The sequence below is a fragment of the Salmo salar genome, chromosome 22 (genome assembly GCF_965601325.2).
Source record: "Salmo salar chromosome 22, fSalSal1, whole genome shotgun sequence".
NCBI lineage: Eukaryota > Metazoa > Chordata > Actinopteri > Salmoniformes > Salmonidae > Salmo > Salmo salar.
This window is the reverse complement of record NC_138312.1, coordinates 24212850-24236605: the sequence shown is the minus strand read 5'-3', so window position 1 is coordinate 24236605 and position 23756 is coordinate 24212850. Positions and strand designations below refer to the sequence as shown.

The 23756-nt window shown below is 42.3% G+C and overlaps 2 protein-coding genes and 1 long non-coding RNA gene across 8 annotated transcripts in view; 1 reads left to right on the top strand and 2 right to left on the bottom strand.

Annotated features, from left to right (window-relative positions):
* LOC106583003 (complement decay-accelerating factor) overlaps positions 1-23756 on the bottom strand; it is a 38534-nt gene that overhangs the window by 2758 nt on the left and 12020 nt on the right. For 5 of the 6 annotated variants that reach the window (XR_014382145.1, XR_014382143.1, XR_014382144.1 and 2 more), the window contains exons 10-15: positions 1376-1459; positions 1131-1208; positions 882-959; positions 754-804; positions 613-654; positions 244-292 (exon numbers count right to left, since the gene is read on the bottom strand). Coding sequence is in view for 2 of the 6 variants with exons in the window: in XM_082967430.1 (XP_082823556.1) it covers positions 244-292; positions 613-654; positions 754-804; positions 882-959; positions 1131-1208; positions 1376-1459 (382 nt within the window). In the remaining 4 variants the exon portion in view is untranslated. Of the gene's footprint in view, positions 1-243; positions 293-612; positions 655-753; positions 805-881; positions 960-1130; positions 1209-1375; positions 1460-1730; positions 1917-2099; positions 2171-4987; positions 5091-5226; positions 5413-5604; positions 5957-23756 lie in introns of those variants that run through there. The other variant, XR_014382146.1, reaches the window with a different exon arrangement.
* On the top strand, positions 6037-9383 carry LOC106581484 (uncharacterized). The gene is made up of 3 exons (XR_001323112.3): positions 6037-6619; positions 6862-6930; positions 7299-9383. It is a non-coding gene; the product is annotated as an uncharacterized LOC106581484 (long non-coding RNA).
* Positions 13520-14727, bottom strand: LOC106594705 (small ubiquitin-related modifier 3). Its single transcript, XM_045705675.2, has one exon. The coding sequence runs from the start codon at positions 14611-14613 to the stop codon at positions 14272-14274; it is 342 nt and encodes a 113-aa protein (XP_045561631.1). The 5' UTR covers positions 14614-14727; the 3' UTR covers positions 13520-14271.

Below are 23756 nucleotides of genomic sequence, written 5' to 3'. Positions count from 1 at the left end.
TGTAAATAAAGTTTTGTTAACAAATATTGTTTAGGTCAATTAATTAGCCAACCGTACGCCTAGTTTATCCAAGTAATTTGTTTATTTAATGACGGTGTAAGTCCGTTGCCAGAAGCTTTGGTTAATGCACATACAGTATAGTTAGTAAGAGGAAAATAATATCTGTGATTTAGTTGTAGGTGTAATCGTGCTTAATCATGGACTATTTTCTAGAAAGATAAATTATTAAATGTAGGTTCTCACCCTTTCCTCTTATAAGAACGATACAGTATGAACAGCACAATAAGTGCAACTGCAAAAGATAAAGAATCAATCATTAGTCCACTGAATGATCTTCAAATGGTCAAGAGAAAGTGTAACACAAATCTGATAAACATATAAACATTTGAAAGTAGGCAGTTTAACTAGGCTTACTAGTGTAACAAATCAAGTAATGTGGAGGAAATTCCTGATGGGCTACAGAAGGGAATGTTTCCCCAGTACAGTATAAAACAAAGTACCCAGTTTAGTTAGAACATATCTTTGAACTCAACAGCTTCTTCATCAAAAAGTGTATTAGAAACAAATATCCCCCCTCTCACTTGTGATTGTTTCAAATGATGGAATTCTTACCTATGACAGTGCTGATCACAATTCCCACAACTGCTGCATTCTCTGAAAGAGAGATTCAGTATTATTTTGTGAAGTATGAGCTAGCAAAATATACTACAAAATAATAATCTAATAATAATCACTTGAATCAACTTAACTCACCAGTAGCTGCATTGGTGTCATGTTCCCCAATGCCATAATTCCTCCCTGAAACTGCAAATACCAAATTAAACTAATAATCAAGCCCTTGATTACACTGGGATAGATTTGATTAATTAAATGTCCTCTACCTCGTATTGTGGGTGGAACAGTCGATGATGTTGTTGTTGAAATAATTGCTGTTGGTTTCAAAGGAATGTCATTGACATCTATGAAATAGAAATGTACAATGGTTATTCAGTATTGCACCTTCATGCAGTGCTTTCATTTTTAATAAGTGTACACCACTGTTACTCCCTGAAACTGCAAATACCAAATTAAACTAATAATCAAGCCCTTGATTACACTGGGATAGATTTGATTAATTAAATGTCCTCTACCTCGTATTGTGGGTGGAACAGTCGATGATGTTGTTGTTGAAATAATTGCTGTTGGTTTCAAAGGAATGTCATTGGCATCTATGTAATAGAAATGTACAATGGTTATTCAGTATTGCACCTTCATGCAGTGCTTTCATTTTTAATAAGTGTACACCACTGTTACTCCCTGAAACTGCAAATACCAAATTAAACTAATAATCAAGCCCTTGATTACACTGGGATAGATTTACTTGGATTTCATCTACCTCGTATTGTGGGTTGAACAGTCGATGATGTTGTTGTTGTTATTGAAATAGTTGCTGTTGGTTTCAAAGGAATGTCATTGACATCTATGAAATAGAAATGTACAATGGTTATTCAGTATTGCACCTTCATGTGTACACCACTGTTACATATGACACTGACAGGGATTTACAGAAGGAAGATCAATGACAATGTTCCTTATCATAGTCTGATGCATGCCTGCAGTGTCTAGATGTAGGGTGAAGGCGGATCTACAACAAATTGATTAACTTGAACTGTTTATAATGTATCCTCTGTTAAAGCATATAACCCATAACAGTTGGCAGATAATTGATCAAACATAAATGGAATCCATACCTTTACATTCAGGAGGTAATGAGTTGTATTCACCATCTTCATTGCACTCAATTGATTTGTTTCCAATGAGGGTGTAACCTTCATTACAGGAGTAGTGTATGACACCACCATACTCTGGGAACTCTTCGCCAGGCTTCTCTGTGATCGTGCCATTCATTATCTCAGGAGGTTTATTACAAGTTACCACTGAGGAAGACATACATGGGTGCATTATATTTGTGGTCTTTCTTCAAACAAGTTCAATGCCTTATTTTCATTTTATTTAACCTTTATTTTGACAAGGAGTCATGCTTTGACAGGGAGTCATTCTTTGACAGGGAGTCATGCATAGATGTCCAAGTGTGTCAATGGCAAATATGGGAGAATTACCATCACATCTTGGTCTTCCACTCCAACCTGTGGCATAACACTGCCTGTAACTTGGGCCCGTAAGCTGATAACTAGAAGAGGGGGAGAGAGCATGTGAGAGGTGGTCAATGATGTATATAAACCCTGAATTGCTTATGCCATCTATTGGCTACTGAGAGGTTTTGAAGCCTACGGTCGGTCATATTTGCACTCCCCAGTAGGAGCAGTCCTCCATAGGAATGAATGCAATTCTACAGTACAGTGCCTTCAGAAAGTATTCACACACCTTGACCTTTTCCAATTTTTGTTGTGCTACAGCCTGAATTTAAAATTGATTAAATTGAGATTTTGTGTCACTGATCTACACATAATACCCCATAATGTCAAGTTGGAATTATGTTTTTATAAATGTTTGTAAATTAATTAAAAGCTGAAATGTCTTGAGACAATAAGCATTCAACCCTTATGTTATGGCAAGCCTAAATAAGTTCAGGACTAAAAATGTGCTTAACAAGTCACATAATAAGTTGCATGGACTCACTCTGTGTGCAATAGCAGTGTTTACATTATTTTTAAACGACTACCCCACACATACAATTATATATAAGGTCCCTCAGTCGAGCAGTGAATTTCAAGCACAGATTTAACAACAAAGACCACAAAGAAGGGCTCCTATTGGTAGATTAGTAAAACTTTGGATTGTGTATCAATACACACAGTCACAACAAAAATACAGGCACCCTTCCTAACTCAGTCACTGTAGAGGAAGAAAACTGCTCAGGGATTTCACCATGAGGCCAATTGTGATTTTAAAACAGTTGTTCCGCAGTTTTAAGGGTAGGAACATGCTTCTTTATCACATTTGGTTATCAAAATTGCCTTAACGTGCTAATATGTTTCAGTTCATCTTAATAAATTCATTTCTATACCTTCCAAAATAGAGGTCGACCGATTACGATTTTTCAACGCCGATACCGATTATTGGAGGATCAATAAAAGCCTATACAGATTAATCGGCCGATTTTTATTTTTATTTATTTGTAATAATGACAATTACAACAATACTGAATGAACACTTATTTTAACTTAGTATAATACATCAATAAAATCAATTTAGCCTCAAATAAATAATGAAACATGTTCAATTTGGTTTAAATAATGCAAAAACAAAGTGTTGGAGAAGAAAGTAAAAGTGCAATATGTGCCATGTAAGAAAGCTAACATTTATGTGCCTTGCTCAGAACATGGGAACATATGAAAGCTGGTGGTTCCTTTTAACATGAGTCTTCAATATTCCCAGGTAAAAAGTTTTAGGTTGTAGTTATTATAGGAATTATAGGACTATTTCTCTCTATCCGATTTGTATTTCATATACCTTTGACTATTGGATGTTCTTATAGGCACTTTAGTATTGCCAGTGTAACAGTATAGCTTCCGTCCCTCTCCTCGCTCCTACCTGGGCTCGAACCAGGAACACATCGACAACAGCCACCCTCGAAGCAGCATTACCCATGCAGAGCAAGGGGAACAACTACTCCAAGTCTCAGAGCGAGTGACGTTTGAAACACTATTAGCGCGCTCCCCGCTAACTAGCTAGCCATTTCACATCGGTTACACCAGCCTAATCTTGGGAGTTGATAGGCTTGAAGTCATAAACAGCAAGAGCTGCTGGCAAAATGCACGAAAGTGCTGTTTGAATGAATGCTTACGAGCCTGCTGGTGCCTACCACCGCTCAGTCAGACTGCTCTATCAAATCATAGACTTAATTATAATATAATAAACACACAGAAATACGAGCCTTAGGTCATTAATATGGTAGAATCCGGAAACTATCATCTCGAAAACAAAACGTTTTTTCTTTCAGTGAAATACGGAACCGTTCCATATTTTATCTAACGGGTGGCATCCCTAAGTCTAAATATTCCTGTTACATTGCACAACCTTCAATTTTATGTCATAATTACGTAAAATTCTGTCAAATTAGTTCGCAACGAGCCAGGCGGCCCAAACTGTTGCATATACCCTGACTCTGCGTGCAATGAACGCAAGAGAAGTGACGCAATTTCATGTTAGCAGGCAATATTAACTAAATATGCAGGTTTAAAAACATATACTTCTGTTTTGATTTTAAAGATTGATGTTTATGGTTAGGTACATTGGTGCAACAACAGTGCTTTTTTTCGCAAATGCGCTTGTTAAATCATCACACGTTTGTCGAAGTAGGCTGTGATTCGATGCGAAATGAAGAGGCTCCGCATCGATTATATGCAACGCAGGACACGTTAGATAACTACACATAGGTTATGATATTACTAGTTTAACTAGTGATTATGTTAAGATTGATAGTTTTTTATAAGATAAGTTTAATGCTAGCTAGCAACTTACCTTGGCTTCTTGCTGCCCTCGCGTTACAGGCAGTCAGCCTGCCGTGCAGGCTCCTCGTGGAGTGCAATGTAAGGCAGGTGGTTAGAGCGTTGGACTAGTAACCGGAAGGTTGCAAAAACGAATCCCCCCTGAACAAGGCAGTTAACCCCCGTTCCTAGGCCGTCATTGAAAATAAGAATGTGTTCTTAATCTGACTTGCCTAGTTAAATAAAGGTGTAACAAACCCAAAAAAATCGGTGGCCAAAAATACCGATTACAGATTTGTTATGAAAACTTGAAATCGGCCCTAATTAATCGGCCATTCCGATTAATCGGTCGACCTCTATTCCAAAATATGTTTTACAGCAGTGGGGGAGTGCCAAGATGGAGGCAAGGTGGCTTCAACACAGCACCCCTTATCAGCCATCTAATTCATATATACATTATTGGAGGTGGTGGGGTGGTTGTCTGGCGTTGAATCTTTTGGCAAAATATTTCTAACATACTCTGATGATACATTAGATACATGATGAAGCATACTCACCCTTTATCACAGATTGCTCTTGCTGATGCACCAAAAAGCGTGCCTTCCTCACCAAACTCATATTTCAAATGTGGTTTCTCCCTGGGGGCACCACAGTCCTTCTCTGAAATGAATAATCATAAGTTAACGCCAGCAACAAACAATCAAACAACAGTAAATAAATCAAACAACCGTAAACACACAATAAAAATCGCACTTGACAGAAAAACTGAGAAAAGTGCTTGTATTTTGCCGCATACTTTTGCAGGTTAATTCGAGCGTGCTCCACTTTCCACTCGTGCAGGTGATTCTTTCAGATCCTTGCTCTTTCAAGTAGCCGTTGGCACACTCAAAAGTGGCTTCCTTCCCCTCCGGAAAATCGTTCATTAATAGCGCATCATTCGTTAGAACAACATTTCCCTCTACTTGAGGTTTGGGACACTCGGCTGTGAGGATATGATATAGTAGAATATGTCAACTCCACACACAATGAGAGTTACGTTGGCCAGCTCAAGTTAGCAAAGTGTCTATTTGTAACCAAAACATTAAGTTAAAACTTGTATAAACGTTAGCTAGCAAACGGTTACTGTAGAGTAACGTTACCATGTTAACGTTACCATGGCTAGAAACTTACTCACCATTTCCACTTGCTATAAAGATAAGGCATATCAAGCACTTAGTCCATGAATTTGAATAAAACATTATACTGGCTGTCCTTTTAAAAGTTGATTTTATGTGAAGACAAGTCGGTCTCTCGATCTAACAAGTTCTCTCTGATGTTGTTGGCACTATCAAGCTGGCTGTCTAATCAGTACCAACCAGTCCATGGACGACTTCAACTGTCGCTTGAAGATATTTTCACTTTCCAGCAACCATGGAAACCCTGTTCACCTAAAACGGGGTTTCCAGTAGTTACCACACCCACAAAGTCAATACACAACCGTATCGTAAATAAATCCTTAAAACCAAAATGTGCTTTTTGGGTAGGGTTAGGAATAAGGTTAGCATATTGGTTATGGTTAGGGTAATGATATGAATCACATTTTAAGAAGATATGGTGTATGACTTTGTGGCTGTGGTAACTTGTGACGCCCGTAACACCATGCGCAGAGTTGCCCAGAGCTACTCCTCAATAATAACTTACAAGTGATAACCTAATAATACAGTATTATAATTAATCATTAATTAAGGAGAAAATGGAGTTCATGTAATTTTGTAATTTTGACTGAAGTGGAGATAGCTATGAGTTAACTGACCATATCACTGAATAGATTCCATCCTCCCCTGCCTTGTGACCTGTGGACAAGTTTGAGTTTCGGTTGGCTCAACTGAAGATACATGATGCACTTGATCTGTCAACGTGTCTTATTGTGCTTCATGCGCTTGAAACTGCACAGGATAGAGGTCAGGGATTTGGGCAGGCTTTGTTAAACTCCCCATATGCTCTATGTTTGTATACTTCGCATATTACAATGGTCATTAATAATATATGTATTTTATATAGAGCTTTTCCTTACATGAAGAACCTCAAACGCTTTAAAAACGAAACAAAAAAAATCAAAAATAATTCATTTATTGATGGTAGGACGTTCATGTGTTGGCTGGACAATGATCTTATACGGTGGCGGCGTGTCCAGAGGACATCAACTCAAGGTACTCGAGCACGGACTCCTGCTTCCCCTTCAGCATCCGAGCGCACAGTCCTCCTTATCATTTGCTCGTGTATGAACATAACGTTACATTGGTATGGTTAATGTATAATTCAAAATAAGGGCATGGGAACAAGTATACAGACTTCCATTCTGAGTGACAGGAATTCATTGGAAGAAATCTATCAAACGATAATAACTATTTTCCATTTCCAGCATAGGAATAGCTGAGCTTTTTTTCCACAGTTGGAGAAATCTAGGGCGTATCCTCCCCTAAACTCTTGGAGATGTCTCCAAAACAGCACCGTTGCCATGGTAAGTAGATTGATTGATTGTCTATAGAAGAAATATCCCTGACAGCAGTGGCGGTTCTAGCTGATTTGGCTCCCTGAGCGAACCCACCCTTCAGCCCCATACAAAAAAAAGCACCATTCTGCACTAACTGTAATTTCTATTCAGACATTTGGAACAACACAAATAAATAATCATAACATTTAAAACGATATAAAAGTATATACAAAAACGATTTCGCACAAACCCCCCCAAAAATGCAATATGTCTGTGAAACTATATAGTTATAGTATTATGAATGAATTGTGGTTTATTTGGTAGCATTTCGTAGTGTGACTGATTTTACTAATTGCATTAATACTGTACAAAGTTAAAGGTGCGCTATTTCATAGATTCCCACGCTCCCCCTACCTTGGGCTTCCAGTGGGGAGACCTGAGGTCAACCTCCCCCCACACCCCTCCCCATCTCGTAATTCTGAGTGGGAGACCTTCCCAAGCAGTAGCCTGCCTAGATCACAAACTTGTAAGGACCGACGCTGGAGTCGAGAAACAGGTACGGGGAGTCAAACATTTTATTGGAACAGACGCATAACAAGATGGCGCCGACAGAGATGGTTGCCTCGCTTCAGGTCCTTAGAAAACTATGCAGTAATTAGTTTTTTTTAATGTATTATTTCTTACATTGTTAGCCCAGAAAATCTCAAGTGTTATTACATACAGCCGGGAAGAACTATTGGATATAAAAGCGATGTCAACTTACCATCATTATGACCAGGAATACGTATTTCCCAAAGTGGATCCTTTGTTCGGACCTCCACCCTGGACATGCGATCTTATCCCAGAGGCTGATCAAAAACAACACGGTCGCCGCAGGAGAGGCGGACAGAGCGGCCTACTGGTCAGACTCAGAAGGCGAGCACACCATCCACCGCTTCCGAGCATATTACTCGCCAATGTACAATCGCTAGATAACAAGGTGGACGAAATTAGGGCACGAGTTGCCTTCCAGAGAGACATCAGAGATTCTCTGTTTCACGGAAACATGGCTCACTCGGGATATGTTGTCAGAGTCAGTACAGCCACCCGGTTTCTTCACGCATCGCGCCGATAGAAACAAACATCTTCTCTGGTAAGAAGAAGGGCGGGGGTGTATGCCTTATGATTAACGACTCATGGTGTAATCACACAACAACAACTCAAGTCCTTTTGTTCACCCGACCTAGAATTCCTTACAATCAAATGCCGACTGCATTATCTTCCAGGGAATTCTCTTCGATTATAGTCACAGCCATGTATATCCCCCCACCCCCCAAGCAGATCCCTCATAGGCCCTGAAAGAACTTCACTGGAATCTATGTAAACTGGAAACCATACATCCTGAGGCTGCATTTATTGCAGCTGGGGATTTTAACAAAACTAACCTAAGAACCATACTTCCTAAATTCTATCAGCATATCGAATGCGTGACAAGAGCTGGTAGCTTTCTGGATCATTGCTACTCGAACTTCCGTGATGCAAACAAAGCCCTCCCCCACCCTGCCTTAGGCAAATCTGACCATGACTCCATTTTGTTGCTCCCAGCCTATAGACAGAAACTAAAACAGGATATGCCCGTGCTCAGGTCAATACAACACTAGTCTGACCAATCGGATTCCATGCTTCAAGACTGCTTCGATCACATGGACTGGGATATGTTCCAGATAGCCTCAGACAATAACATTAATGTATACGCTGACTTGGTGAGCGAGTTAGTTTGCAAGTGCATCGGAGATGTCGTTCACTCTGTGACCATTAAAACCTTCCCTAACCAGAAACCGTGGATTGATGGCAGCATTTGCGCAAAACTGAAAGCACGAACCACCGCTTTTAATCATGGCAAAGTGACCGGAAACACGACCGAATACAAACAGTGCAGCTATTCCCTCCGCAAGGCAATCGAACAAGCAAAGCGTCAGTATAGAGACAAAGTAGAGTCGCAATTCAACGGCTCAAACGTATCTGGCAGTGTCTACAGTCAATCACGGATTACAAAAAGAAAACCAGCCCCGTTGCGGACACCGATCTCTTCCTCCCAGACAAATAAAACAACTTCTTTGCTCACTTTGAGGACAATACAGTGCCACTGACATGGCCCAGTACCAAAGCCTGTGGGCTCTCCTTTTCCTTGGCCAAAGTGAGTAAAACATTTAAACGTGTTAACCCTCGCAAGACTGCCGGCCCAGAAGGCATCCCTAGCCGCATCCTCAGAGCATGCGCAGACTAGAGGTCGGCCGATTAATCGGAATGGCCGATTAATTAGGGCCGATTTTCAAGTTTTCATAACAATCGGTAATCGGCATTTTTGGACACCGATCATGGCCGATTACATTGCACTCCACGAGGAGACTGCATGGCAGGCTGACTACCTGTTATGCGAGTGCAGCAAGGAGCCAAGATAAGGTGCTAGCTAGTATTAAACGTATCTTATAAAAAACAATCAATCTTAACATAATCACTAGTTAACTACACATGGTTGATGATATTACTAGTTTATATAGCTTGTCCTGCGTTGCATATAATCGATGCGGTGCCTGTTAATTTATCATTGAATCATAGCCTACTTCGCCAAATGGGTGAATTAACAAGCGCATTCGTGAAAAAAGCACTGTCGTTGCACCAATGTGTACCTAACCATAAACATCAATGCCTTTCTTAAAATCAATACACAAGTATATATTTTTAAATCTGCATATTTAGTTAATATTGCCTGCTAACATGAATTTATTTTAACTAGGGAAATTGTGTCACTTCTATTGCGTTGCGTGCAACAGAGTCAGGGTATATGCAGCAGTTTGGGCCGCCTAGCTCGTTGCGAACTGTGTGAAGACTATTTCTTCCTAACAAAGACAGCCGCCAAACGGGGGAAGATTTAACAAAAGCGCATTTGCGCATTTGCAAAAAAAAAGTACAGTCGTCGCACGAATGTACCTAACCATAAACATCAATGCCTTTCTTAAAATCAATACACAGCAGTATATATTTTTTAAACCTGCATATTTAGTTAAAAGAAATCTAGGTTAGCAGGCAATATTAAACTAGGCAAATTGTGTCACTTCTCTTGTGTTCATTGCACGCAGAGTCAGGGTATATGCAACAGTTTGGGCCGCCTGGCTCGTTGCGAACTAATTTGCCAGAATTTTACATAATTATGACATAACATTGAAGGTTGTGCAATGTAACAGGAATATTTAGACTTATGGATGCCACCCGTTAGATAAAATACGGAACGGTTCCATATTTCACTGAAAGAATAAACGTTTTGTTTTCAAAATGATAGTTTCCAGATTTGACCATATTAATGACCTAAGGCTCGTATTTCTGTGTGTTTATTATGTTATAATTAAGTCTATGATTTGATATTTGATAGAGCAGTCTGACTGAGCGGTGGTAGGCAGCAGCAGGCTCGTAAGCATTCATTCAAACAGCACTTTCTTGCGTTTGCCAGCAGCTCTTCACTGTGCTACAAGCATTGAGCTGTTTATGACTTCAAGCCTTGAGCTGTTTATGACTTCAAGCCTATCAACTCCAGAGATTAGGCTGGTGTAACCGATGTGAAATAGATAGCTAGTTAGCGGGGTGCGCGCTAATAGCGTTTCAATCGGTGACGTCACTCGCTCTGTAACCTTGAAGTAGTTGTTCCCCTTGCTCTGCCCGGGCCGCGGCTTTTGTGGAGCGATGGGTAACGATGCTTCGAGGGTGGCTGTTGTCGATGTGTTCCTGGTTCAAGCCCAGGTAGGGGTGAGGATAGAGACGGAAGCTATACTGTTACACTGGCAATATTACAGTGCCTATAAGAACATCCAATAGTCAAAGGTATATGAAATACAAATGGTATAGAGAGAAAAATTCCTATAATAACTACAACCTAAAACTTCTTACCTGGGAATATTGAAGACTCTCATGTTCTGAGCAAGGAACTTAAACGTTAGCTTTTTTACATGGCACATATTGCACTTTTACTTTCTTCTCCAACACTTTGTTTTTGCATTATTTAAACCAAATTGAACACGTTTCAATATTTATTTGAGGCTAAATTCATTTTATTTAGTTATTATACTAAGTTAAAATAACAGTGTTCAGTCAGTATTGTTGTAATTGTCATTATTACAAATAAATAAATACAAATTTAAAAAAATGGCAGATTAATCGGCATCGGCCCCTTTGGTCCAGCAATAATCGGTATCGGCGTTGAAAAATCATAATCGGTCGACCTCTGGCGCAGACCAGCTGGCTGGTGTGTTTACAGACATATTCAACCAATCCCTATTCCAGTCTGTTGTCCCCACATGCTTCAAGATGGCCACCATTGTTCCTGTTCCCAAGAAAGCTAAGGTAACTGAACTAAATGACTATCGCCCAATTGCACTCACTTCTGTCATCATGAAGTGCTTTAAGAGACTAGTCAAGGACCATATCACCTCCACCCTACCTGATACCCTCGACCCACTCCAATTTGCTTACTGCCCCAATAGGTCCACAGACGATGCAATCGCCATCACACTGCACACTTCCCTATCCCATCTGGACAAGAGGAATACCTATGTAAGAATGCTGTTCATTGACTACAGCTCAGCATTTAACACCAAAGTACCCACCCACACAGACAGCATGGTGAAGAAGGCGCAACAGCGCCTCTTCAACCTCAGGAGGCTGAAGAAATTTGGCTTGTCATCTAAAACACTCACGAACAATTGAGAGCATCCTGTCGGGCTGTATCATCGCCTGGTACAGCAATTGCACCGCCCTCAACTGCCCTCAACCGTGGCAGGTAGCCTAGTGGTTAGAGCATTGGGCCAGTAACCGAAAGGTTGCTAGATCGAATCCCTGAGCTGACAAGGTAAAAACCTGTTTTTCTGCCCCTGAACAAGGCAGTTAACCCACTGTTCTTCGGCCGTCATTGTAAATAAGAATTTGTTCTTAACTGTCTTGCCTCCAGAGGGTAGCATCACAACGCATCACCGGGGATAACTACCTGTCCTCCAGGACACCTACAGCACCTGATGTCACAGGAAGGCCAAAAAGAACATCAAGGACAACAACCACCCGAGCCACTACCTGCTCACCCCGCTATCATCCAGAAGGCAAGGTCAGTACAGGTGCATCAAAGGTGGGACCGAGAAACTGAAAAACAGCTTCTATCTCAAGGCCATCAGACTGATAAACAGCCATCACTAACATTGAGTGGCTGCTGCCAACATACAGACTCAAATCTCTGGTCACTTAAATAAACAGACTTAATAAATGTGTCACTTTAATAATGTTTACATAGTGGTGTCACTTTAAATAATGGCACTAAAATAATGTTTACATATCCTACATTACTCATCTCATATGTATATACTGTATTCTACACCATCTACTAAATCTTGCCTATGCCGCACGCCATCGCTCATCCATATATTTATATGTACATATTCTTATTCATCCCTTCACATTTGTGTGTATAAGGTAGTTGTTGTGAATTTGTTAGATTACTTGTTGCGGGATCGGGGCACCACCAGTACAGAGCTTGCTCAGGAATGGCAGCAGGCAGGTGTGAGTGCATCTGCAAGCACAGTGAGTGGAAGACTTTTGGAGGATTGCCTGTTGTCAAGAAGGGCAGCAAAGAAGCCACTTCTCTCCAGCAAAAAACATCAGGGACAGACTGATATTCTGCAAAAGGTACAGGGATTAGACTGCTGAGGACTGGGGTAAAGTCATTTTCTCTGATGAATCCCCTTTCCGATTGTTAGGGGCATCCGGAAAAAAGCTTGTCCAGAGAAGACAAGGTGAGCGCTACCATCAGTCATGCCAACAGTAAAGCATCCTGAGACCATTCATGTGTGGGGTTGCTTCTCAGCCAAGGGTGTGGGCTCACTCACAATTTTGCCTAAGAACACAGCCATGAATAAAGAACGGTACCAACACATCCTCTGAGAGCAGCTTCTCCCAACTATCCAGGAACAGTTTGGTGACGAACAATGCCTTTTCCAGCTTGATGGAGCATTTTTGTATTGTTTTTTACCCCTTTTTTCTCACCAATTTCGTGGTATCCAATTGGTAGTAGTTAGTCTTGTCTCATCGCTGCAACTCCCGTACAACTCGGGAGAGGCGACGGTCTCGAGCCATGCGTCCTCCGAAACACAACCCAACCTAGCCGCACTGCTTCTTGACACAACGCACATCCAACCCGGAAGCCAGCTGCACCAATGTGTCAGAGGAAACACCGTACACCTGGCGACCTGGTCAGCATGCACTGCGCCCGGCCTGCCACAGGAGTCGCTAGTGCGCAATGAGACAAGGATATCCCTGCCGGGCCAAGCCCTCCCTAACACGGACGACGCTGGGCCAAATGTGCGTCGCCCCATGGACCTCCCGGTCGCGGCCGGCTGCGACAGAGCCTGGGCTCAAACCCAGAGTCTCTGGTGGCACAGACTACTGTGCCACCCAGGAGGCCCCATGATGGAGCACCTTGCCATAAGGCAAAAGTGATACCTAAGTGGCTCGGGGAACAGAACATCGATATTTTGGGTCCATGGCCAGGAAACTCCCCAGACCTTAATCCCATTGAGAAATTGTGCTCAATCATTTACATTTACATTTAAGTCATTTAGCAGACGCTCTTATCCAGAGCGACTTACAAATTGGAAACCAAACAAGACTTGTGAAAGGTAAGTCGAATCCTTTCAAGCGACGTTGAAAAAATAGACCTGAAACTTTTCTTTCATAGGCGTTTCTGTTTAGCCTTTGTTCCAGAGAGACACAGCAATTCAATCATAATGGCACCAGCGGTAGAGCACCCCCATTTTACAATATTCCTTCAACACATTGTACAGGTTTAAAAATGACAATTGATCACTTGGACTGTATATTTCGCAAAATGTACTTAACAGCAGACCCAAAAAAAATACCTAAAAAAAAAAAAAAATACACATATCATTTGCATATTATGAGACCTGTTCAAGTCCCTCAACCTATGGTAGATTTAATACATGTCCCAAAATGGCACCCTATAGTGCACTAGTTTGTTTAGTGTAGTGGAGAGGAATAGGGTGCCATTTGGGACAAATCCTGAATGAGTAGAACCCCCCCCCATTGTTTCACACACGGGACAAACACACATTCTCCAAAACATGACTACAAGCAGTTTATAGTCCATCCAAAATACGAATATAAACAAGACATTTGTGAATTGGTGGCATGAAATCCAGCTTGCGATCATGAAAAGGATAAGACCATGGCTACGAGCAGATCGATCACAAAATACAACAACAACAAAAAACAAGCGGAACAATTATTTAATAATAAAAAAATAAAAGTTGCTGCTCTTCAACTGTGTTTCTGTCCTCAGAGGGAGAGGAGACTCAGAGGGGTCCATACGCCTTTAAGAGAAGCCTCCGAGAGGAAGGACCCTCCTCCGGTCTGTTGTTGAAATACATCAATGGTATCCTCGTCTTCCATCTCAAGCTGTGCAGGTGTGTCGGTCTCGTTGATTGGCTGTCCGTCAAATCTAAACCGTATCTGTCTAATTGACAAACCCTGTCTTTCGCAGTACGCCTTCATCAGCTTGCTGAGCGGAGTATGCCGTTTAATTTTGAACTGGACTACTGACCCATCTTGACCCGCAACCTTTAGGTTGATGTGGTCGTTTTCAGTCTTCACTCCTTCCTTTGGCTTTTCTTCAGACATTGTGTAGCTAGTTAATGCTCTGAGATTTACTAATTTATAGCCAGATTGCTAAATGTTTGCGCTTTTTTTCCCCCCCAACTCTCTCGGTCTTCTGTTTCCTCAAGAGGCGGGTGGACAAACAAAACCCCACAAATTCTGACAAACTCCAAGCATTGATTATGCAAGAATGGGCTGCCATCAGTCAAGATATGTCCCAGAAGTTAATTGACAACATGCCAGGGCGGATTGCAGAGGTCTTGAAAAAGAAGGGTCAACACTGCAAATATTGACTCTTTGCATCAACTTCATGTAATTGTCAATAAAAGCCTTTGACACCTATGAAATGCATGTAATTATACTTCAGTATTCCATAGTAACATCTGACAAAAATATCTAAAGACACTGAAGCAGCAAACTTTGGAAATTAATATTTGTATCATTCTCAAAACTTTTGGCCACGACTGTATTATTCTACAATGTAGAAAATAGAACAAATAAAGAAAAACCCTTGAATGAGTAGGTGTTCTAAAACTTTTGAATGGTACTGTATGCCACAAACATGTTTCTGTGCCAATGCACCAGATAACCAATAAACAAAGCATACCTACCAACTTCGGGCACTTCAATATCATTTTGTGTTTTCAGCACCACAATAAATAGACTGTCAATCTCAACAGAGAGAAAATACATCCATCCCTACCTTGAAGGCCTACCCAGTATCGAAGGCTTGATTGGACAATCTCTAAATGTCATTAAACTTTTAGTTTTTTTATAACAGATGTCTCTTTTCATTCATCAAATGAGCGCTGCACAGTTTGGATTGATCAATTGATTGATTTTATTTGTCAGTAATACATTTTAATGTGTGTGTATTTATTTTTAAGTGGATTGCAGGATTGCACAATAAAGTCGGTGACTTATTTCCTACGTAATCCCTATTTTTTTTCCCGAAATACATATACAATTACATAGATAAAGACCAAGAAAATGCTCCACCTCCAGATAAGTTTAGCTCAGCAAAAAAAAAATATCCTCTCACTGTCAACTGCGTTTATTGTCAGCAAACTTAACGTGTAAATATTTGTATGAACATAACAAGGTTCAACAACTGAGACATAAACTGAACAAGTTCCACAGACATGTGACTAACAGAAATGGAATAATGTGTCCCTGAACAAAGGGGGGGGGGGGGGGGGGTCAAAATCCAAAGTAACAGTCAGTACCTGGTGTGGCCACCAGCTGCATTAAGTACTGCAGTGCATCTTCTCATAGACTGCACCAGATTTGCCAGTTCTTGCTGTGAGATGTTACCCCACTCTGACTGTAAGTTCCCGGACATTTATGGGGGGAAATGGCCCTAGCCCTCACCCTCCGATCCAACAGGTCCCAGATGTGCTCAATGGGATTGAGATCCGGGCTCTTCGCTGGCCATGGCAGAACACTGACATTCCTGTCTTGCAGGAAATAACACACAGAACGAGCAGTATAGCTGCTGGCATTGTCATGCTGGAGGGTCATGTCAGGATGAGCCTGCAGGAAGGGTACCACATGAGGGAGGAGGATGTCTCCCAGTAACGCACAGCGTTGAGATTGCCTGCAATGACAACAAGCTCAGTCCGATGATGCGACACACCGCCCCAGACCATGACGGACCCTCCACCTCCAAATCGATCCCGCTCCAGAGTACAGGCCTCGTGTTACACTCATTCGACGATAAACGCGAATCCGACCATAAACCCTGGTGAGATAAAACCACAACTCGTCAGTGAAGAGCACTTTTTTGCCAGTGTCCTGTCTGGTCCAGTGACGGTGGGTTTGTGCTCATTAGCAACATTGTTGCAGGTGATGTCTAGTGAGGACCTGCCTTACAACAGGCCTACAAGCACTCAGTCCAGCCTCTCTGGACTGATTTGTTCATTTTTTAAATCTTTATTTAACTAGGCAAGTCAGTTAAGAACAAATAATTTTTTCCAATGACGGCCTTGGAACAGTGGGTTAACTGCCTTGTTCAGGGGCAGAACGACAGTTTTTTTACCTTGTCAGCTCAGGGATTCGATCTTGCAACCTTTCAGTTACTAGTCCAACGCTCTAACCACTAGGCTACCTACCGCCTCATTGCGGACAGTCTGGAGGACTGTCCGTAATGAGGCGGACAGTCCTCTGGAGGACTGATGGAGGGATTGTGCGTTCCTGGTGTAACTCAGGCAGTTGTTGTTGCCATCCTGTACCTGTCTTGCAGATGTGATGTTCGGATGTACCGATCCTGTGCAGGTGTTTTTAATGTGGTCTGCCACTGTGAGGACGATCAGCTGTCCGTTCTGTCTCCCTGTAGAGCTGTCTTAGGTGTCTCACAGTACAGACATTGCAATTCATTGCCCTGGCCACATCTGCAGTCCTCATGCCTCCTTGCAGTATGCCTAAGGCACATTCACGCAGATGAGCAGGGACCCTGGGCATCTTTCTTTTGGTGTTTTTCAGAGTCAGTAGAAAGGCCTCTTTAGTGTCCTAAGTTTTCATAACTGTGACCGTAATTGCCTACCGTCTGTAAACTGTTAGTGTCTTAATGACCGTTCCACAGGTGCATGTTCGTTAATTGTTTATGGTTCATTGAACATGCATGAGAAACGGTGTTTAAACCCTTTACAATGAAGATCTGTGAAGTTATTTGGATTTTTACGAATTATCTTTTAAAGACAAGGTCCTGAAAAAGGGATGTTTCTTTTTTGCTGAGTTTATAAGGGGGAGTTTAAGTTTAAATTCTTACAAGCGTGTTATGGTCTGTAGCTTATTCTTCAGATGTTTGGGGCTGCTGGTGAACCATGATGTGCAGGCATAATCAAAGTAACACTGGACTCGCGCAGTTGCCTGAGTCTTTATGGTGTTTATAGCTAGGTTTCCATTCAATTGGTGACAGATTTTCGTGCAAATATTCTAAAATCTGCATAAAAACAATATGCGCATTTTCCCATCAGAGTTGTTTCCATCAAATTACTTGTTGCAGATAAAAGTCTATTTAAATATGTAGTGCACATAAAAATAACTTTTGTCGTTAAATTCTCATGTACCGAATAAAAAGTTAATGGGTTTCCATTGCATTTTTAACTCTAGGCCTACTGATGGTTTTGTCCCAAAAAATGTTGAGTACAGTGCCTTGCAAAAGTTTTCATCCCCTTTGGCGTTTTTCCCATTTTGTTGCATTACAACTTGTAATTTAAATAGATTTTTATTTGGATTTCATGTAATGGACATACACAAAATAGTCAAAATTGGTGAAGGGAAATCCCCAAAATAACTTGTTAAAAATAGTTTTTTACGGAAAAGTGGTGCGTGCATATGTGTTCACTCCCTATGCTATGAAGCCCCTAAAATAAGATCTGGTGCAAGCAATTACCTTTTAGAAGTCACATAATTAGTTAGATTGCACACAGGTGAACTTTATTTAAGTGTCACATGATCTGTCACATGATCTCAGTATATGTACACCTGTTCTGTGTCACTCGCCTTCTACTGCTTACCCTGTGTCTCCTTGACCTGCCGCCACTCCCCCAGTACTCTCCCTCTCTCTCTGTCTCTGTGTGATTGTGTGGGCGGAAACAGGTGTGCTGGAGTCAGAGCAGATCCCCACCAGCTGCAACCTGTTCCATAATAAAGACCTCTACAAATACTCCACGCTGCCAGATCGTAATCTCTGCTCAGTCAGTCTACGTTTCTAGCCGTTTGTTACTATTCATATCCTGACACTGTTTTCCTCTCCTTGGTTACCTTGGTTACTTCATCCCAGTCTCCTCGTCTGAGTCTGCTCTTGAGTTCCCCTGTTACACTCCACGTAACAGTTCTGAAAGGCCCCAGAGTCTGCAACACCACTAAGCAAGGGGCACCACCAAGCAAGCGGCACTATAAAGACCAAGGATCTCTCCAAACAGGTCAGGGACAAAGTTGTGGAGAAGTACAGATCAGGGTTGGGTTATAAAAAAAATATCCCAAACTTTGAACATCCCACGGAGCGCCATTAAATCAATTATTAAAAAATTGAAAGAATATGGCATCACAAAAACCTGCCAACAGAGGGCCGCCCACCAAAACTCACGGACCAGGCAAGGAGGGCATTAATCAGAGAGGCAACAAAGAGACCAAAGATAACCCTGAAGGAACTGCAAAGCTCCACAGCGGAGATTGGTGTATCTGTCCATAGGACCACTTTAAGACGCACACTCCACAGAGCTGGGCTTTACGGAAGAGTGGCCATAAAAAAGCCATTGCTTTAAAGAAAAAAATAAGCAAACACATTTTGTGTTCACCAAAAGGCATGTGGGAGACTCCCCCAAACTTATGGAAGAAGGTACTCTGGTCAGATGAAACAAAAATGTAGCTTTTTGGCCATCAAGGAAAATGCTATGTCTGGCGCAAACCAACACCTCTCATCACCCCGAGAAAACCATCCCCACAGTGAAGCATGGTGGTGGCAGCATCATGCTGTGGGGATGTTTTTCATCGGCAGGGACTGGGAGACTGGTCAGAATTGAAGGAATGATGGATGGCGCAGGGACATTCTTGAGGGAAACCTGTTTCAGTCTACCAGAGATTTGAGACTGGGATGGAGGTTCACCTTCCAGCAGGACAATGACCCTAAGCATACTGCTAAAGCAACACTTGAGTGGTTTATGGGGAAACATTTAAATGTCTTGGAATGGCCTAGTCAAAGTCCAGACCTCAATCCAATTGAGAATCTGTGGTATGACTTAAAGATTGCTGTACACCAGTGGAACCCATCCAACTTGAAGGAGCTGGAGCAATTTTGCCTTGAAGAATGGGCAAAAATCCCAGTGGCTAGATGTGCCAAGCTTATAGAAACATACCCCAAGAGACTTGCAGCTGTAATTGCTGCAAAAGGTGGCTCTACAAAGTATTGACTTTGGGGGGGTGAATAGTTACGCACGCTCAAGTTTTCAGTTTTTATGTATTATTTCTTGTTTGTGTCACAATAAAAATATGTTGCATCTTCAAAGTGGCAGGCATGTTGTGTAAATCAAATGATACAAACCCCCCAAAAATCCATTTTAATTCCAGGTTGTAAGGCAACAAAACAGGAAAAATGCCAAGGGGGTGTATACTTTCCCAAGCCACTGTAGGTATAGCGAATGTGCCCACTCTGGTATTGGCATGAGTGCTCTAGCCTACAGCTTACAGATACAGTGTGGGTATAGCCTACTACAGAGCTAGTTAACTATATTCTTACAGGAGCCAGATGTAAAAAAGGTTAATTGCAGTGGGGCCGGACATTTTCCATATGCAATTATTCTTTGGAAGAAATGTATTAAAAAAGCTACGCACAACCACCAATTAAGCACTTTTCCTAATTTTATATGAATGGAGGAGAAAGCACTATCAACACTTGTAGGTTCCCAACGGTAAGCCTTGTGTTCTAGATGACTGGACTATAGAGTGGGAGACAAATCTCTACACTCTTGACTCCATTTATATTGGGGTGTCTGTAACTAGCCAAGCCGCCAAGGAGTTGTTCATATTTGTGGACAAATTACTTGCCATGGCAACTGCAAACAAGTACAAGCCCATTCAATACCCCTTCATTTCCGGCCACGGTTGAGTTATATGGAGCACCCACATACATCTTTCCCAACAATCTCAAAGTCGTTCTTTTTCCTCGCCTGATTTAATTTGTTTTTCGGTGTGATGTGGGCTGGTTTTTGTCCTGCTGCTTTCTAGATGGCAAAATGCAGGGCTCCCTGAATGACTTCAGCATTCCTAGAGGACAGCCGCACTCTGCAAATTCTTATGGACGCCTTACGCTTTAAAAAAATTGACACATCTACAGTGATTTGGCATGGGTCCTCCAATCCTCAAAAAGTTCTTCAGCTGCACCATCGAGAGCATCCCGACTGGTTGCATCACTGTTTGGTATGGCAACTGCCCGGCATCTGACTGCAAGGTGCTACAGAGGGTAGTGCGCAATGGGGTAGTGCGCAGAATAAATATCAGCCCCTCAGAGAAGCAAGAGATTGAACTTCACTGAACTTTCTAGAGTTTCCCCTTTTAGTTAACACTATTAACGTTTCGCTCTACTCTGGGAATTATTCTCGAATCAACTCAATATTAGCCACTTTCAATGTAACGTACCGAAACAAAACGAACTATACAAGACATTATAAAAGACAGCTGTGCAAGAGATTTTCTTCTAGGCAGATCGCATTGGAGTTGGATTCTATTGCATTGACAAGCATGACTCAGGCCCGTACTCTACACAGACCGGTGCGTTATAACCAGTCAGAGCTGCAGTAGACCTATATGCAAATAGTCATTGCAATATATGGATCTGTGTCATTTACTTTGAAATGGACTGTATTTACAGCATGAGCTGCCGCCAGATCAAAACGATAGCTGAATGTAGCCACCTGTGCATATTTGTTCATGTTCTTTGCTAGTTAGTGAGTTATTAGCCCAGTTATACCTAATTTCTAGTCAACAATGGGTGAGTTTTTGCTTCCTACAAGAGCACAAATGTGTGCCTTTCTAGCCATCTTTGAAAAGCTAGTCAGGTAAAGAGCTTTGTTTCATGTCTTAAAGGGGCAGTGTTGTATTTTTTAGTAGCTAATAGGCAGAGGGTAGCATAATTTGTCTGATTCTCTGTAATAATGGTATGGGAATAATAATGAATTATATTTTGTAAAGTGGTTTCTTGCATCTGCATACGCCATTCCAAGATCGCGTAGCAGTCGGACGTGTGTTTTGTCTTGTCCCGTCTTGTCCCATGTAAATATCGTTTCCCCCCCCCCCCCGTATATTGTACGTGTATATTTTAATCTTACTTTCCATCTACGGACTGAATATACTCTCCTGCAACCCGCCTCACCTAATGTGGTACGGATCTGCTATGTTTATACTTTTAGAACCGGAACCCTCATCACCCCTCCTGTCTCAGCCTCCAGTATTTATGCTGCAGTAGTTTGTGTCGGGGGGCTAGGGTCAGTCTGTTACATCTGGAGTATTTCTCTTGTCTTATCCGGTGTCCTGTGTGAATTTAAATATGCTCTCTCTAATTCTCTCTTTCTTTCTTTCTTTCTTTCTCTCTCTCTCGGAGGACCTGAGCCCTAGGACCATGCCTCAGGACTACCTGTCATGATGACTCCTTGCTGTCCCCAGTCCACCTGGCCGTGCTGCTGCTCCAGTTTCAACTGTTCTGCCTGCGGCTATGGAACCCTGACCTGTTCACCAGACGTGCTACCTGACCCAGACCTGCTGTTTTCAACTCTCTAGAGACAGCAGGAGCGGTAGAGATACTCTCAAAGATCGGCTATGAAAAAGCCATCTGACACTTACTCTTGAGTTGCTGACTTGTTGCACCCTCGACAACTACTATGATTATTATTATTTGACCATGCTGGTCATTTATGAACATTTGAAAATCTTGGCCATGTGCTGTTATAATCTCCACCCGGCACAGCCGGGTGGAGATTAGTCAGTTAGCCACAGTTAGCCACTGCTAGTGGTCTTCACCGTTAACTCGGACACCAGCAAGCCTAACGGCTAACGTCTCTGTCCCGACGCAAGCACCAGTTAGCCTTGAGCTAGGCCCATCTCCCGGCTAGCCAAAGAGGTCCACCAGCCAATTCTTGGTCTACAATACCTCTTTTGCCGTTTTGACCTGGACCCTTTACTGGCGACATGGAGCCCAGCCAATCCATCACGACTGGTCTGCCGACGTAAACGTCCGAGGTGGTTTCAACAGGCTCTTCCGTTGCGACGTCGCCAGAGGCCCATCTGCTAGCCCCGGCCCGCTAGCTATCTGAATCGCCGTGTCTGCAGCTCGCCTAGCGTAGCAGCGACTACTGAATCGGCTCCCTGACTCATCTATTGCTAGTCATTGGACTCTATGATCACTCGGCTACACATGCCTCTCCCTAATGTCAATATGCCTTGTCTATTGCTGTTTTGGTTAGTGATTGTCTTATTTCACTGTAGAGCCCCCAGCCCTGCCCAATATGCCTTCGATAGCCCTTTTGTTCCACCCACCACACATGCTATGACCTTAACTGGTGCCTCTAGAGACAAAACCTCTCTCATCGTCACTCAATGCCTAGGTTTACCTCCACTGTACTCACATCCTACGATTCCCTTGTCTGTACATTATGCCTTGAATCTATTCTTCCACGCCCAGAAATCTTCTCCTTTTACTCTCTGTTCCAAACGCACTAGACGACCAGTTCTTATAGCCTTTAGCCGTACCCTTACCCTACCCCTCCTCTGTTCCTATGGTGATTTAGAGGTTAACCCAGGCCCTGCAGCCCCCAGCACCACTCCCATCCCCAGGCACTCTCATTTGTTGACTTCTGAAACCGTAAAAGCCGTGATTTCATGCATGTTAACATTAGAAGCCTCCTCCCTAAGTTTGTTTTATTCAGTGCTTTAGCACACTCCGCCAACCCAGATGTTCTAGCCGTGTCTGAATCTTGGCTTAGGAAGGCCATCAAAAATCCTTAAATTTCCATCCCCAACTACAACATTTTCCAACAAGATAGAACTGCCAAAGGGGGCGGAGTTGCAATCTACTGCAGAGAGAGCCTGCAGAGTTCTGTCATACTATCCAGGTCTGTGCCCAAACAATTCGAGCTTCTACTTTTAAAAATCCACCTTTCCAGAAACAAGTCTCTCACCATTGCCGCTTGTTATAGATCCCCTCAGCCCCCAGCTGTGCCCTGTACACCATATGTGAATTGATTGCCCCCCATCTATCTTCAGCGCTCGTACTGTTTAGGTGCCTTCCTGCAATCTAAGCTAGATACCCTCAATCTCACACAAATGATCAAGAAACCTACCAGGTACAACCCTAAATCCATAACCATGGGCACCCTCTTAGATATCATCCTGACCAACTTGCCATCAAAATACACCTCTGCTGTCTTCAACCAGGATCTCAGCGATCACTGCCTCATTACCTGTGTCCGTAATGGGTCCGCGGTCAAACGACCACCCCTCCTCACTGTCAAAAGCTCCCTAAAACACTTCACTGAGCAGGCCTTTCTAATTGACCTGGCCCGGGTATCCTGGAAGGATATTGACCTCATCCTGTCAGTAGAGGATGCCTGGTTTCTCTTTAAAAGTGCTTTCCTCACCATCTTAAATAAGCATGCCCCATTCAAAAAATGTAG